The sequence below is a fragment of the Bison bison genome, unplaced genomic scaffold, assembly GCF_000754665.1.
Source record: "Bison bison bison isolate TAMUID 2011002044 unplaced genomic scaffold, Bison_UMD1.0 scf7180017864235, whole genome shotgun sequence".
Taxonomy (NCBI): domain Eukaryota; kingdom Metazoa; phylum Chordata; class Mammalia; order Artiodactyla; family Bovidae; genus Bison; species Bison bison.
Window position 1 is genome coordinate 6,766,573 of NW_011494807.1, and position 18,304 is coordinate 6,784,876.

Below are 18,304 nucleotides of genomic sequence, written 5' to 3' on the forward strand. Positions count from 1 at the left end.
GGGAAGAAAACTGCCTCTGCAAAAATTTACACATAAGGAAAGACGAAAAATCCAACTGACAACTAAAATCGTAAATTATATAGGAATAAATTTTGCTATGAATGATAAATATTTGAATTCAACAGATACCGTATACCTAGGTTTTTAAAATGAGTATTATAAATGGTTCTTTCCTACTTATAAATTTGTGATTCCAGTAAACATTTCAAAGAATTTCACTTTTCAAAACCCAATGCTTCTAAATTTCTTTCAGGAAAACACATTAAAAAAATTTTTTTTCAAGTGCAAAATACAGAACACACCCTAATAAACATTTACTGAGCTCTTACCATTGACAGGCACTATGTTACTTTGTGGGAGAAGCCAATGGCAACCCACTCCAGTACTCTTGCCTGGAAAATCCCATGGACGGAGGAGGGGCCTCGTGGGCTGCAGTCCATGGGGTCACTAGGAGTCAGACACGACTGAGCAACTTCACTTTCACTTTTCACTTTCATGCAATGGAGAAGGAAACAGCAACCCACTCCAGTGTTCTTGCCTGGAGAATCCCAGAGACGGGGGAGCCTGGTGGGCTGCTGTCTATGGGGTCGCACAGAGTCGGACACGACTGAAGTGACTTAGCAGCAGCAGCAGCAGCATGTTACTTTGTAATATTTTTTTAAAATCTTTATAATTGTTACTGTCCTGTAGAGTAGAAATGCTAACCACAGCTGCTCAGGTCCACTGTGGGGGTGGAACTCTCACAGTATGGTTACAACACCCAGGGAGGGTCAGTCACAAGGGGATTCAGTGTAACCAGCATCCAGCAGCACAGGACTAGGACTCGGACTCCCAGCACCTTAAATCACATGGCCAGAAATAATGCATACAGATGTACATTTTAACTTCTATGGCTATTATGCGTAACTTTTATTAAACCAGTAATAAAACAAAGAGGGCCATTTAAAGGCAAAAATTTTTTAATAAATGTCACAGCAAAAAATGTCCTTGTTGCTAGAAAGATGTAGAAAACTGAATTAGTTTCAGAGAAAACTTCTGGAATCAGTTTAATTTGACTTTTAACTTTTATAACCTAAGATTAGAGCTGTTGGTACCCCTCTCACCAGTGTATTGCAGATTATTATTTCAAATTGGTTATAGCATGGCATGGCTTCAAGAGATACACAGGAAGATGGAGAACCTCCTTAAATACCTGATTAGAGAGAAATTATAAATGTAAAAATTTTTTAATTAAAACACTAACACAGCTTCTGTTTCAGAATACTCATTAAAAAATAAAATGCTTGGAAAAAAACTGGGTATAAAAAATATTTCAATTACTATTAATCTCATATAATTTCACAAAATGAAAACAACCAGTTACTACATGGTTCCTAAAAATGTTTTAAAATAGTGTTTTATTTTCTGTGGATTATATTCTATAGACAGGGCTACAGGACCTAGCACTGTAACTTACAAAGAAAAACCATGGTGAGGTTTAAAAAAAAAAAAAAAATGCTCAAAGAGAGTAATTTTCTCAAGCATCAGCTTGTATTAAAAAGTATGCATATATCAAAACAAGGTGATTTAGTCTATTCTGAACTTCAAAACATGGAAGAAAACTTGGCTTTCGGCACAATCATTTCATGAGATGTTTAAAAGGAATCCCTGGTTCAGGAAAAAAAATGGGAAACAGACAGTGTGCGTGTATGTGTGCTAGGGAGTGGGGGTGGTGGAAACGGGATCAAGAAGTGGAGGATTTCAAGCACCTGATTCTCCAAGATCATTTTCTTTTTCATTGGCTTTAATTTTTAATCAAAGTTATACATCCTCTTGATTTAAAGACACAAACAGCTCTATAAGACCTGTTATGGAAAACAGTAACATCTTCTTCATGTCCCTCCCCTGCAACCAATTTACCTTCTTCTGAAGCAAAGATTTTTTCAGAATTTCCTATCTTTATATTTCCTGTTTTGTAATTTTAGACATTATTGATTCTCCACCACAGAACATAACTGCCTGCCTTTCTAACCTACTCTCATACCCTGAACTCCTGCCAACATGCTCTAAAAAGGTTTATCACCATGTTTGGCTTAATATTCAAGGTTGACCACAGCTTTACCTAGGTGAACATTAGTCACAGCTGGCCATGGAACATGCTATGAATACCATTCCTTCCCTGACAAATTTTAAATTGGTTGGTCTTTTCATTTGCTTGCTTCTCTGTCATAACTCAGCCCCAAACTCTTTGCCCATTGTCTAAATCTCTCCAATACATCCTGACACATCAGGTCCTGTACAAACGTCATCTTCTTCCAAGGCTTCTGCCCAGTCCAGTCTGGCAGGAGTCAAGGTGCTGGGTAGCTGCTACCCATTAGGGGAGCGAAGGCTGCCAGGAAGATGGAACTGCAGGAGCCAGTGTGCGCTTGGCAGGGCCCTTGGCTGAACCACTCCCAGGGCTCCTGGGCAGATTCTCAAGAGAAGGAGGCAGATGCTCAGCAAAGAGAAGGTGAACTACGCCGAGGTCACTGCAAACACACACTGCTACACACTTGGTATTCTCTAAGAACAAACCTAAAGGCAATCACAGAAGCCTAACAGCTAAAAAGGAGGGTCTGAGGTTGCCTAAGAAATCCAGAAGTGCTTTGCATAGAAGCCCAGTCATCCAGAGGTGCAAGTTCTAGGGGGGCAGGGGCAAATCTCCGTCTGTCTCGCAAATTTCTTCTGTGGTGACACAGGTGATCCTGAGCGAGAGAAGCTGTGATGGTGATGAACGCCCTCAGTCATCTTTAACACCAAGTCGATCCACAAGCGCAACTGTGCTATGGTCCTCCATAAACAAGGGACACTCTCTTCAATCACACCCTTTCCAGGCTGTGAGGGTGACGTGAATCCAGCTCGCCCCTGATTTCTTTATTTGCTTAGGAGATGTTCCTGCATCTACTGACAAGACTTCTATTTTCTTCTCTATTATGTTCTGATTTTTTCCAAATTCCCACCATGACATGTACTATTATTTTTTCTAAATTATAAAAATAATCCTAAATTTAAAAAATCAGTAACTACTAGTAACATAAAAATTCACCTACTCTACTTTTTATTACTTGAGATGACGTCATGAAAACTTTTATTTTTTAAAAAGAGTCTCTTGATTTAGGCCTCAGACACATAAGGGATTAGCCACCGTCATATTCAAAATGATACATTTATTCAAGGCAAATACTCATTTTCTTTGTCTTCCTCAGAAGAGTTGTAACAATGCATGAAAGACTTGAAATGTCAATTTAAAGCACTTTTTACTGAAACTTGATTCCTTGGGCCAGAGGAAGGTCCTTACTGTAGTTGATGGTACTACAGGGGGTAAAAAATGAACAAAATTAAATGAAGAATAGTACACACGTAATAGAGGAAATTTTATGTCATGAAAAAAATGTAGCCGATCTGCAATATGTCAACAAGGCCAAATGTTCAAGTTATAAGATGGTGAAAAAAATTAGTATACAAAAAAGTTAGTATAGATCCAGTTTTATAAAAGAAAAAAAAAAGGAGAAACACCAAAGTCTGAAAAGACACTGCATTATCTGTTAGTCGTGGTTTTCAGGGTGTAAAGAATATGGAGACTATAACTTCATCTTCTTTATGTCTCTCAATAACGTGCAGTGAATTAGCAGGAAAAACACAGGGATTCACATTTGATAGAGATAAGAACTATAATAATTTGGAAAATAAAAGGTTCCCTTTTAGCCATCTGGCTTTACTCCTGACACAGAGTGTCCCCATTAAATGGGTTCCAAAAAGGCCGCAGCTATTAATACATGCTTGGTCCCCTAGATCCCAAGTACAAGACAAATAAAAGGAACAAGACTGTCTTCAACAAAAGGGAATCAGACAAACAGCATGCGTATGTCTGAGACTAAACAAGCCATAGCCAAAGCACCTCAGAAACTCCTGACATACATTCAAAAATTTGCTAAGAGTAGATCTTAAGCATGCATGCACGTGTGCGCACACACACACAATGATGTGAAGCTAAGAATGTGCTAACCTGGCTGTGGGACTCTTTTCACAATGTATGCATACGTAAATCATCATGTTATACATTTTAAATATATTGCGATTTTCTCAATTATATACCTCAGTAAAACTGGAGGGGGAAAAAAATTCCTGACCTACATGAAGTTGCTGGAGAACCCCCCACCTGCTCCTTCTGAAGTTCTAGAGCCAGCGAGAAACAGTAAATGAGACCAACAGTGTCCCGGTTCCTCACCCGTGCTCCTTTAACACCTAATACCACACGGGCCTCACCTCACATACCACCTTATTGCACTTGGATGGAGCGATTTCTAGTTAAAGGGGAGGGAAAATAGAAAACAAGTAAAAAGTCCTAATCAAAATCTCCCAGCAACAGGTTCCCTCACCGGCTACCCTTGTGCTGTTCTACTTTCAAGGTTCATGCTCGCTATTCCCAGAGAGCAGGATATCCCCCACTCACTAGCCAGGCCTGCAGGCAGCCCGCCCACCTCCATGTCCTTCTACCCTGGTAGATTGTGGGGGTAGGTTAACCACACCCAGGGAAAAAACTCAAAGGACAGCCTCTTCCGCTTTATCCTGCGGGATGACCTCAAGTGTCTTGCTACGGTCCTGTCCCTAGACAGAAACCACTGGTTTCACAGTCAGGCGCTGGGCACTAGCTGAGGACAATTAGGAAAATAACAGTACCAAGTGGATGATCTGGGAGGGGAGAGCTGTGGAATGTTAGAAACACAAAATCAAGAGAAATTACACGAACACAGAGCAGAAAGCAGAAATGTGTAAAGCATGTTCCAGAGGCTGTAAGGCCAAACCGCTCCCCCAAAGCCTTCTCTTACCAAGTAGATCTTCTCATGTACTGCTTCCAGGCATCACTGCCCGACTCCCTGCCACCGCCAGTGTGCTTCTCTCCTCCTAGAGAAGTACACAAACAGCTCATGAGCAGCGCCTGTGTGGGCTCCTACTCAGCATCATGGAAATGAAGACACCAGGGGACCAGAGCTACCTGACCAGTTACCTTACCTTTGGCCACAGTAGCTCCTCTGCAAACAAATAAATAAAAGAGACCAAGACAAACACAAAAAAGGGAACTACTATGAAAAATAAAGTTAAAGGAATTAACAAAAAATAGAAATATCAAGCAGCAGAAGGAACCTTAAAAAATACCTTACCATTAGACCAAGGTGTTAAGAGTAGAAACCTCTCGACAAGGGAAATATAATTTATTTTCCCATTTATGCTTATCTCTATATAATTTTCTAAAATATACATAAACTAATCTTATAATAATAAAATGCTTAAATGTTATATTAATATTTTTAAAGATATTATAAAAAGATAATGATTCCACAAAACAAGAAAAGGCTACATTTAAAAGTATGCTATCAAAGTACACTTAATATTGTTTTTTGGTAAGAGCAGAGGAGAAAAAACTTGAGAGAAGGATTAGAAGAAAAGTTTGAAGAAATCTCTCAAAAAGACTAATGATATAGATAAAGGGAAAAAAAAATTAGATAATTCTTCAAGAGATAATATTCAAATAATAGGAGTTCTAGAAATTAAAACAGAAAAAAAAAAAAATCAAAGGGAAAAAAACACCACCAAAACAAAATAAAACTATCAAAAACTTTCCATAACTGAAACTTGTGAGTTCCAATACTAAGGCCAATTACTAGCCCACTGACTGTGCAACAAGAATCTTACCAAGATCTCCACTGAGGCATATTACTGAAGAATTTCAGAACATCAGATGTAAGTAACAGACCCCAAACTTTTGAAATGAGGGGAAAGATCAGAAATCAAAGTGGATTGGGCTTTTCAGCTACAGTAATGGAAACCAGAAGACAAGTAAGATATAACTTCAAAGTCTGAGAAAAGTTACAATCTGCGCAGAAAATACACAGCAGATCTGTTTACAATGCCGCCAGCATCTGGTAATTTACAGTCTAACCAGCTCCCCATATGGTCTCACTGGGCAAACAATGTAGTTTTATGTTTAATACAGGTTTTCCTTCTGAGAGTCTGAAATCTGGGGGCATGTTAGGCCTTGCATGCCTGGGCAACCAACTCCCAATAAAAGCTTTGGGTACCAAGTCTCTATGCTTTCCTGGCAGACAATGTTTCACACATGTTGTCCAACACGGTAAAAGAAAAAGGATTCTCCACGTACCAAATGCACCTCCAATCTCAGCCCCACTCGTCGGAATGTTGACGTTTACAATGCCACAGTCTGATCCTTTTGGTCTGCATATATAAAAAGGGAGGCACAGCGAAAGCAAAATATAGGGAAGTTAAAAAAAAAATACACACACACACACACACAAATGAATAAATAAATAAGCCAAACAAAACTTCTAAGATTCTCAATGCTGAAAAACAGATTTTCACCTATGATGGTGTCATTTTCTTTTTTGTAAAGTCCATTCACCACACAAATCAGACTTATATACATTTTCAAAATAGATAAAGTTATACCCAAGCCAGCGAAAGATTCTGCCCATATCCTTGGTAAAGATGCTACTTGAAAGTCCCTGTTTGACTTCATTGTTCCATGCAAAGACCTCATCTTCATTCTAAAAGGACAGACATTGGAAGCTGTTAGATGATACAGTGTCAGGTCCAACCGCTAATGGTAAACTCATTCCATAAAATTTACCAGTGTAATCGTAGGGGAACTAAGGAGTCAACATCTTCCTAATACAGTGCTTTGTGGGATGTTCCCCTCAAATGAACTTTGAGAAAAACATAGGGGGACTTGCTTGGCTGTCCAGTGGCTAAGATTCAGTGTTCCCAGTACTGGGAATCTGGGTTCCATCCCTCATCAGGGAACTAGATCCCATATGCTGCAACTAAGAGTTTCCATATGAAGACCCAGCACAGCCAAATAAACATAAAACACACATACACACACACAAGTACATTCTTCCGTTCATGCCACGACATATAAGATCTATGATTTACTAAGCTCTTACTACACGCAGCATAAACACACTGACCTGGGCACTGAACATGCATTTATATATTTAATTCTCAGCCAATGACATAGGATCAATGTTATCCAAAATTTACAGATTAGGCAAGAGGGGCTAAATGATATGCTCAGAAACTCAAACATGTAGACACACGACAAAACATGAAACTACAATTTATAGTCACATTATGTGGAACAACAGTAGACAATTTAAAGCAATGCAATCACATAATTGCAACAAGGCATGTCTCATTACCCTTTAACTGTTAATCATAGTAGCCAAGCCTCGATTCAATCTCTAAGCTTCTGCTGGCAGAGTAGGGCCTGCTGCACGTGAGAAAGGAGACCCTCCAGATACCTATGTCTGCTGAAACCTCTGGCAGCCTGTCCTCTGATACAGGTTGTAACTGTATGTTTATATCTTCTCATTTTGTCTATTGATATTGAACACTCAGACTATCAAACTACCTGATCCCTTTTGTGCACAAGATGATTGCACAGCATACACAGCTCAGAATCAGGTGATACAGACAATCTGGGCCACATTCTCCATTAATTTCAACATTGGCCCTTGGCTTGTCTCAATTCCCCTGGAATCTAGCTTAACATGCTTTATTGTCTGAAGTGTTCGGATCATCATATTTTGTCCTTAACTTTCAAATCTCTACTAATCAGAGTCATTTTATAAAACCTCCCCAAAAGGCTAACTGAGTGAAATTTAATATGCCTTTATTTTCTCCTGGTCTTCTCATTTGTTTCAACATTAAACTAGAGAAAAGCGAGAAGGAATCCACATTTTACCTTGAATTTAAAGACATAAAGAATCGGGGCAAAAGTCTCTGTGTGTACAATGGATGCGTCATGGTCAAGACCTGTCACGATTGTCGGCTCTACGTAATTTCCAGGGCGATCCATAACCTGCAGCAGAGAACGGAAATAAAACCAAGAACGTTTGTTTTTGGTTCTTTGGTTCAGCAGATACCATCTTTGCCTATACTTTAAGGTCTTTTTTTTTTTTCATATGGACCATTTTTAAAGTCTTTATTGAATCTGTCACATTATTGCTTCTGTTCTATGTTTTGGTTTTTTGGCGGGGCATGCGGGATATCAGCTCCTCAACCAGGGATCAAACCCATACTCCCTGCATTGGAACGCGAAGTCTTTGCCAGGGAAGTTCCATGCCTATACTTTTGGGGAAAAAAATAAATATCATTTATAAGTGAATTATTTCTCCAAAATAACTTCCCATCACGAGTGACAATTTCTCTGCCACCTATTGGTTCTAACTTAGTTGGTCAGAAAAAGAAAAGAAAAAAGGGTCAAGGACAGAGAGCCAGGCTATGCATCATGACCAAGTTACAGTGAAAAAACGCAGCTATAGGTGGCTATTTTTAACTCCACGTAATTTTTAAAGAGGTAATCTATATCCATCCTGTTAACAACACACCCCCTCCACTTCCTCCCCAATTCTTATGCTGAAGCCTTAAACCTCACCTTCTCCACCGTGACTAAATTTGAAGACAGGATCTTCAAGGAGGCAAAGTTAAATGAGGTCATGTGGGTGAGGCCCTTAGATAGAACTAATTGCTCATAAGAAGAGACACCAAGGACCTCCTCTCTCCAGGCAGACCACGTGAAGACACTGAGAGAATGTGGCCACCTGCAAGCCAGAGGCCTCATCAGGAAGAACCAAACTTGCCAGCACCTTGATTTTGGACTCAGCCTCCAGAACTGTGAGACAATAAATGCGCTGCTTAAGCCACCCACTCTGTGATGCTTTGTTACGGCAGCCCTAGCAAACTAACACACAGGAGCACAGAAACCTAAAGCTCCAAGAGACACGCTCCTAACTAAGCTCCACATAACCAAATAGCTAGTTCATCTCCACGTTAACTTCTATAAAATACTCTGATGCCGGCAGCAAGCTGCTTGGCCAGTGGTCAGTTCTCCGGTGTGCCTGTACAATTCTGTTCTCACCGTTCTGAGCTGTATGTTTACCAACAGTCATCTGTATTTACCCCCAGTTCTGTATGCAGCAGCTGTATTTGTTACTGTAATCCTATATTGCATTATGTAACTTAAGCAAATATTACCCAAGGGGGGGAAAAAGTTACTTCTAAAAAGATTAAGTTATATGCTTAAAAAAAAAAAAAAACTCAAGGTAAATAAGTAACAAAAATACAAATATGTATACACATGTCTATCAGACGAAATGTAGGTGTGTCAATGTTAAGAGAAGGATTCTGCTCTCAGAGAGCTTTGCAAGAGACTCAGTTCACTGTGATTTTTAAAGAACTGAAAATACATTGTAGATAATAAATGATACTTATAGCTTATTCAAGGATGAAGACAAATTTCTATTGTACATGAAGAAAATGCCTTGGATCTACAACTCAAGAATCAAACAAATAGACTGTGAAATGAAATTCATATTTTACAGCAAGACAAGAAAAATTTAACCATCAAAAGCTTTCTTTGCCCTATGGCCTCCTCTCTCCCCTCTACTGTGCATTGTGTATCTGTATTATGCGTCAACCAAACCTCCCCATAAACAGAAACACCTACTCAACCATAAAGAGCAAACATTCTCCAAGCACCAATAATACAATTCCTAAAATGTAACACTCCTTCATTATCTTGTAAGGAGCCACGATGACATTTCTCTAGACTGTGTAAACTCTCATTTAATATACAGCCCTCTGTCTAAAATACTTTATAACTGCCTTGACTTCTAACAGGCAGAATGGTTCTCGAAATGTTCCAAGATGCTGTTCCTGGGTTATAATCCTCAACTTGGCTCAAATAAAATTTTCCATTTCTTTCTTAAACCAACTAATTAATCTTCCACTGACAACAGTAATATGTGTCAAATTAAAATGCTTGTAGTGTGTATTTTTTTGATTCTCTGCCTTAAATGACTTAAAAATCACGATTAAATGCAGATTTAAACTCTACTGAATACAATCTTCCCCTGTACCATGAGAAAGAGGTCTTCATCTTCCTTCCATACTAATTGCCAGGCACCCAATTCAAAGATAACCTTGGCTCTGAGTTGTGTCTTTTCAGAAATGTTCCATGCGTGTTACACTGTCATCCTTTTAAATATGTACTTACTCCCCTATTACAAAAGGAATGCAGAAAAGAAAGCTGGCAGTCAGGGACACTTCATCAATTTACCCAGAGCCTACTTGTGTGCAAAAGGAAAACAAAGTCCTGATCTCAAGTGGTCCTTACCTTGCCACCATAGACAACGGTGCCACCTTCTTTCTTTGCTTCTTCCACTGCTCCAAGAAACATGCTCACTGCCTGTTTGGTGTGGAGTGGCCCATACAGAACGTTAGCTGGAGAGAAAAAAAGAATGCTCTTCATTTCACCCTAAAAGGCATCATTTTATTATTCTAACAGCTATTCCAGTGAGCACACCAATCCCTTCATGTATCACTTTGGTTTAGAGCAGGAGGTTTCAGCAATCTTTCTCTGCAAAGAGCCAGACAGTAACTATTTAATGCTTGGTGTGACACGTGGTCTCTGCCATGACTACTCAACTCCACCAATGCAGTGCAAAAGCAGCCACAGAAGACTTGCAAAAAAGCAGGTGTGACTGAGTCCTCATAAGCTTTCTATAGAGAAACATGGAGGGTCAAATCTAGGCAAAGAGCTATCAATTCATCAGAGCGCTGCAGTCAAAATATAGGCTCTGATTCTTCATTACAGGGTGACTATTCTCTAACAACTTCATAGGCCCAGCAGTCGTGAACAAGTTAAGGGTGCACAGGGGGTCGGAGGGGCGATGAGGTCAGACCATGCAAGACTATAAACTTGCTAAAATGGGGCTCCAAAGGCATCCAAGTTTTAGTCCACAAGCAATGAATGTGTTAAGCAAGAGAGTGAATTATCTGATTACATTTTTTAAACTACTTTGGTTATGCTGGAAGGCAGAAATGGAAGCAGAGAAGTCAGGTAGGTGCCTCTCGCCACCTTGCCTAAGAGAATATGGTGGTAACTCCAAAGAGGGAAACAGAGAAGGAGCAGCTCCTCAAACTCTCCCCACCTCAAGATCATTTCCCAAGCTCATGCACCAGCTCACATGAAACACTCAGATCCTAACTCGGAGCAGACTTGTCTCTCCAACTGCCCAATAAATAACCTGCTTCAGAGTCCCTTGGGCCTCTCGGAAAGGGAAAATATGTATGTAGAAAATCAGAAACTCTTATACCATCAGCAGTTAAAAAGAAAATCTCTGAACTCAACCGGATACTCACAGTCCCAAGGGTTCCCAACACGGATCTGTGCGTAGGCCTTTTTAAGTCTATTGACAACTTCATCATGGATGCTTTCATGTAAGAACTAAATGAAGAAACATTCAAGGGATTAGGAAATATAAATGCACTATTAATAGTACATATAAATGCACAAAATTGCTAACAATGTACAATTTTCTTTTTTTCCTGCAGCTTTTTTTTTTTGGCCACATTGTGAAGCTGTGGGATCTTAGTTCCCTGGCCAGGGATTGAACCCATGCCCTCAGCAGTGAAATCTCAGAGCCCTAACCACTAGACTGCCAGGGAATTCTTCCAATTTTTCTTTTTCTTTTTTTTTTTTTAAAGGTTTACCTATTTATTTGGCTGGGCTAGGTCTTAGTTGCAGCATGTGGGATCTAGTTCCCCAACCAGGGATCGAACCTGGGCCCCCTGCCTTGGAAGCTCATAGTCTTAACCACTGGACCACCAGGGAAGTTCTCCCAACTTTTCTTTATAGTACTGATTTATACAGGTGACCCTGGAACAACATGGGTTTGAACTGCTCAAGTCCCCCTGTATAAAAATATTTTTCTAGAATAAATGCTTTAGGACTACATGGTTCACAGTTGGTTGAAACAGAAGATTTTGAATACAGAGGGCCAATGATAAATGATAGAGAGGTATGTAGTACTGGAGTGGATTTTTCTAAGGACTACTACTGTCCCTATAGAAATTGATTTGGGTTATGACCCAAATAGTATCCTTTAATATTTGACACTTAATAGAAAGGATACAATAGTATCGTTTGATATTTGACCCAAATAGTATCCTTTAATATTTGACACTTAATAGAAAGGATACAATAGTATCCTTTAATATTTGACACTTAATAGAAAGCATAGCTATGCATATTTGCTCCAGGACACAAAAGAAAAACAAAAGTTGACCAAATAAAAAAATACTTGACATTTACATCATTTCATAGTTTGCCATGTAATTAAGACTATAATATTTTGGAGTATGACTGCTTCCTTCTAAGCTTTAATGTAATAAATGCTTAAGGTGAACAAATTTAATAAATTATAAATACTTAATGAAAATTGTAGCTTATTAAATGTTTTTGAGAACTTCAACTGAATAATGCAAAAACAAAGAAAAGATTGATATTCATTCACTATAAAATATAGGAAAAGTGAAAATGAGAGGTCATGGCAAAAGTAAAGACTTAATTTCCCTATTATCTTATTCTAAAATTAATTTAAATTATGCTAATCTTATAAAGAATTTGTTCACATTCATTGTGGGTGAGAGGAAAAACTCAAAGCTATGGCCACCTCAGAAGAGTTGACTCATTGGAAAAGACCTTGATGCTGGGAGGGATTGGGGGCAGGAGGAGAAGGGGACGACAGAGGATGAGATGGCTGGATGGCATCACTGACTCGATGCACATGAGTTTGGGTGAACTCCGGGAGTTGGTGATGGACAGGGAGTCCTGGCGTGCTGCGATTCATGGAGTGGTAAAGAGCTGGACATGACTGAGCGACTGAACTGAACTGAACTGAACTGAATTCCTCCATAATTCGATTTTTTTTTTTAATGACAGGAAGAAAACTCAACAATAATTAGTTTTAAAAAGGCAAATGTAGCCTTTTTAAAAATTTTCTGCCTAATCAAAACTTGTTTTGCACAAGTTTTCAGTAGCATGAGTCATGAAAATCAAGGCTGTATCCGATAAAAAAACATTTTAAAATCCAGCCCAAAACTAAGGGTAGATATTAAACTTCCCAAGCCCCAGACACTGAAGGGAAACCACTCTCATCATACTCACTTAATATTTATGTGCTCTATACACTATGTGAACAGACTTAGATATTTCTAAAGAGAGAATACACATACATTTACTTTTCAGAGAATTATGTCACATCAAGTCAAATCCAAGACTTGACTTACAGGCCAAAGTTGTTTTAATTTTTAAAATATTTTACTACTTAAAATGTCTATAAAAAAGCCAAAACTGTCTGTCTTTTAGCAAACAGTTTCTAATTTTTCAAATGTTTTGTTGTTGTTCAGGCTCTAAGTCGTGTCCGACTCTTTGCGACCCCCTAGGGTGTTCAGGTTGTTTTATTCTCCAAGTGACATGGGACTCTGTCCACATTGTTAGGTGCAGGATTGAAAGCAGGTCTAATCTCCAAAGTCCAACTCCAGGGAGGGCTGGGCCACGTCTAGCTTGGGGCAGAGCTGAGGCAGGGACCCCCGCTGACCAGCACAATGTGCCACGAGCACAGAACAGAGCCTGAGCGTCAACCACGTTCAGAAACCGCAGGTTTCTAGCAGCGCTTCTATCACACTGCCTGAATGGTACAGTGTGTTAAAAAATGGCAATGGAAAAGCGGGACACCCTCACATGCCCATGCAGACACTCACCAGGCGCCTCGCGGTGGTGCACCTCTGGCCGGCTGTGCCCACGGCTGCAAAGAGAGCTGAGGGGACGACTAAGCTGAGGTCCGCGTCCTCAAAAGCTTAGGGAAACAAAACACACCCATTAGTGTCATGAAGTAGGCAGACAAGGTCCTTGACACTAAGTGGTGCAAGATGATGCCTTTAGAAAGCACTGGAAGAGAACAGCAGAACTATTTCTCTAAGATGAGCAGGTTCACACCGCAGAGGCAACTTCTCTCCCAGGGAAAATGATATGAGAATAGAGCGATGAGTTCATCCTCTTTGACCTGTTTTATCTTTCACCTCTTGGGAGTTTCTGGTGCTGACTAAGCCTTGTCTGCACTCAAACGTGATCTCTTCTATAAGACACCGTTGTCTTTGTCAGTTTTACTTGCCTCCACCCTCAACCCCACGGCCGATTACAATGGCAGCTTCCCTGGGCCATAGAGAGCCCACTGGGACCCTTCTGATTTATTACCAACATCAAACCAAGCTCTCTAACAATATCTACACCCTCACCTGCATCAGTCCGTTCCCTTAAATGCCACTTGTTCCCCCCTCTATAGAAGTTTTTTCAAATCTCTCAAATCCCTCGTGCCCTTTACTCCCTCACCAGATGACCTTACCCTGCACTTCGCGAAAAATCTTGGATAAGCCCTTTCCTGCTTCCTCTGCGACTCTGAAGAGATCAACACAAAATGACCTCCAGATTCCTCTCCGCTTTTGTCTATATTCCTTCCTCCTACTCTTCTGCCCTCTGAAGAAAAAACGAGCATCGTCTTTACAAGATTAACCCTTCCAGTGATACACTGTATTACTTATAACTCTTTCCTTTCCACTCCTTCCATAAACTTACAGTCCCAATTGCCTTTTACATCCTCAATTTTCCCCTGCCCAGTCTAATAGCATTCTCAGACTAATGTGATAGTTAAGAAGGTAGTTTGTACAACCAAACAGACCAAAGTTCTTATCCATCCCCATCCCTTTTTAGTTGTGTTATTTTTACCTTTTTAAGCCTCAGTTTCCTCACCCATAAAATGGAATACTATTATCTGGGGTACTAATGGACGATAGGAAGGAGTTTTAGAAAGAGAGCTGTGCTCTGGGGTCTGATTGCCAGGATACAAATGCTGACTCTGTCACTTTAGGCACATATCATTTTAAGCCTCAGTGTAACTTTCTAATGAGATTAATAAAGGTATCTGCCTCATGGGACTATTGTGGGGATTAAATGACATATGGCATATGAAACAGCTTATCACAGTACTTGTCAAATGCCTGCTGCTGCTGCTGCTAAGTCACTTCAGTCGTGTCCGACTCTGTGCGACCCCATAGAAGGCAGCCCACCAGGCTCCCCCATCCATGGGATTCTCCAGGCAGGAACACTGGAGTGGGTTGCCATTTCCTTCTCCAATGCATGAAAGTGAAAAAAATAAAGTGAAGTTGCTCCGTCGTATCCGACTCCTAGCGACCCCATGGACTGCAGCCTACCAGGCTCCTCCATCCATGGAATTTTCCAGGCAAGAGTACTGGAGTGGAGTGCCATTGCCTAGTGATCAATAAATGCTAACTGTATTTTTTAATCAGCTCTCTTACAAGACTAGAAGTTCATCCAGAACAAATCCTTCATCATACACTTTTTCTATTCCTGGTGTCCCCCACAAACACAAAAGCATTAAACACAATAACGACAGCAATGTACAATTAGGAAGTTTTTTAATCATAAAATTCATGATTCTGCGAAGTCTCAACCAACTGATATTCATTATATTATCCAGAAGTTACGCTGGTGGACTATTTCCTTTTGTGTCAAACAAGTGAAAAAGAGAATTAAATAATCCCTAAGACTATAGCTAAATGATAAAATACCTTAAGGAAGTGTTCCTTCCCAATGTGAAAGCACTCAACATTCCACTGATGACAAACTAGTATTTCTGGAAACAGATCATATAAGAGTGACTTATTTATTCTAGAGAAACATGTGGCCCGTTTAAAAAAAAAATAGGAGAACAAGAAACATGCTACATTAGAAAGTCTCACACATAGGTTCTAAGCCCCAGGGAACATTTTCCAAACATGAACACACTGTGCTCTGTCTCATAAGGAAAAGTTCCCATGCACGGGAGTTAGATCTCAAACAACAGACAGAACAGATGAGTTCTTACACGAGTTCTACACATTCAGGATGACTACTGAAGATATGTCAACCAGAAAACAAACAAACAAAAAAGGCAGCCTTACCTATAATGGCATTGTTTCCTCCAAGTTCTAATAAACTTCTCCCTTTAGAAATATATAAACACAAATTAATGCCTATTTCAGTTTATTGCACACACCTGCAAACCACAGCCTATCCCATTTGCTTTACTTTCAGATTTAAAATATAGCATGAGCATAAATCAGTTGTACCTTAAGGAAAAGAAAAGTGAACGAGCATTGCACTAATGTCAAGATGACTGATTTTAATAACTGTCTGATGGTTATATGATAGAAAGTCCTTGTTCCTAGGAAATACACAAACATATTTAAAGGAATACAATGTCTTCAACTTTCTCAAAAGGTTCAAAAACAATATGTATGTGTTTTCGTGTGTGTATGTGTGTGTGTGCTGCTGAAGAGAAAGTGATTTTAAAAATGGGGCAAGTGACTGGTAAAACTTATTAAAGAGTATATGGGATTCTTTGTGTTAGTCTTACAATTTCTCTAAGCTTGAAATTATATCCCCTTTAACTCCAAACAGTTAGTGTAAAATGGTACAGTCATCGAGGAAAATTATATGACAATTTCCCAAGAACTTAAACACAGTACTACCATAAGATCTAACAATTCCACCTCTGGGTACTTAACCATAAGAAGTAAACAGGGGCCTAAGTAGTATTTGCAACAGCATTTTTCACAATAGCTAAGAGGTAGAATCAACCCAAGTATCTATAGACAAATGCACAGATAGATAAACAGTGGTATATCCATACAATAGAGTATTACTCAGTCTTAAAAAGGAAGTTCTGACACATGCTACAACATGGATAAACCTTGAAGATACTATGCTAAGTGAAATAACTGAGACACAGAAAGGCATCTACTGTATGAGTCTACTTATAAGAGGAGGCTCTTAGAATAGTCAAGTCTGAGACAGAAAACAGAATGCTTGTTCCCAAGGGCTAAGAGATGGAAGAAATAGGGAATTGGTTTTTAATGGATAGAGAGTTGGAAAGACAAAAAAAGTTCTGGAAATGGATGATGGTGACAGTTTCACAACAATGTAAGTGCAAAGGTACTGAATGCAACTGAATTGTACAGTTATATATATAAACCAAATGTTAAGTTTTGTGTATATATATATATATATACACACATATATATTACCACAATAAAAGAGTTTAAAAATTATGTGCTCATTGTAGAAAATTATTTTGGGGAAAAAAAAAGGCAAAAAAGAATCAAATAAGCCAAAGGCATGGCACAAGTTACCATGAAATCTCTCCTCATACTTTGATACAGTGCCTTCCAATCTCTCTCCTATACATCTATATTCAGTTGAGATCATAATAATCAATTTTGCTTTATTTCCTTAATAAAAGCCTATCAGTTCAGTTTTTCTCTAAATTATTAAGAGCTGTATTTTTTAAACATCACAATATAGCATTCCATCACCATGATACAAGCCACCTTTTGTTTAACAACTTCCCTAGTGTTGCATATATTTGATGTTGATTACCTACCTCTAGATTATCTACTTAGGTCAGGGGCAAAGGGTATGAATATTACAGCTCCTGATACACACTGCCAACTTATATCCCAGCAAGGTATACAGGAGGTTATGTACACCATTCTCATTTTACACTCCTGAGCACTGAGATTTGAGATCTGTTTGCCTCAACTTAGAGCTGTGTTTACTACTGACCTTTTAAATATATATTTATTTTTTCTTAACTGCACTTCAAAATCAGCTTCCATGTAAGTAACTTTTATTTACTTGTGGTATTAGCAGCATATGTAACAACCGGAGAATATGTTCTCACCTCCACTACTCTGAAACAGTTAAGCATCAAATGGATTTTTATTTTTAAAGGATTTTTAAAAATTAATTTATTTTTGGCTCTCTTGGGTCTTTCTTGCTGCATGGGCTTTTCTCTAGTTAGATTGAGGGGGCTGCTCTCTAGTGTGGGCTTCTCATTGAGGTGGCTTCTTTTGTGGCAGAGCACGGGGCTCTTGGGCCTGTAGGCTTCAGTCGTTGTGGCTTCTGGGCTCAAGAGCACCAGCTCAATAGTTGCACACAGCTTAGCTGCTTCAAGGCATGTAGGATCTTCCTGGATCAGGGATCAAACCCATGTCACCTGCAGTGGCAAGTAGATTCTTTACCACTGAGCCACCAGGGAAGCTTAAGCATCAAGCAGATATTACATTACATAGGGATGGGGCTGTTATTATCAAAGCCACTGAGAGCTACATCATAAATGAGAGAAGAACAGACGCAAGTCTTCTATACCACATTCACTCTAGGTCCTGTACTCTGAATAGTCCTGTTTAAATCACGAGTTTTCTTTTTTTACTTGCTAAACTGGTCTGATACAGATTAATAAATACATTTGATATGATTCTACTACAGTCAGTTAGGGAGGGAATGACATCCTTTTCCAAATTA

The 18,304-nt window shown here is 39.3% G+C and overlaps 1 protein-coding gene across 1 annotated transcript in view; it reads right to left on the bottom strand.

Moving 5' to 3' along the window:
• Nucleotides 1–885: 885 nt before the first annotated feature.
• The window catches only part of ALDH7A1 (aldehyde dehydrogenase 7 family, member A1), a 40,548-nt gene continuing 23,129 nt past the window's right edge, over nt 886–18,304 (bottom strand). The window contains exons 10-18 of the mRNA XM_010846316.1: nt 15,901–15,942; nt 13,645–13,739; nt 11,242–11,326; nt 10,214–10,320; nt 7,781–7,897; nt 6,484–6,581; nt 6,179–6,252; nt 4,848–4,923; nt 886–3,330 (exon numbers count right to left, since the gene is read on the bottom strand). Coding sequence (XP_010844618.1) covers nt 3,276–3,330; nt 4,848–4,923; nt 6,179–6,252; nt 6,484–6,581; nt 7,781–7,897; nt 10,214–10,320; nt 11,242–11,326; nt 13,645–13,739; nt 15,901–15,942 — 749 coding nt within the window. The 3' untranslated portion in view covers nt 886–3,275. The remainder of the gene's footprint in view (nt 3,331–4,847; nt 4,924–6,178; nt 6,253–6,483; nt 6,582–7,780; nt 7,898–10,213; nt 10,321–11,241; nt 11,327–13,644; nt 13,740–15,900; nt 15,943–18,304) is intronic.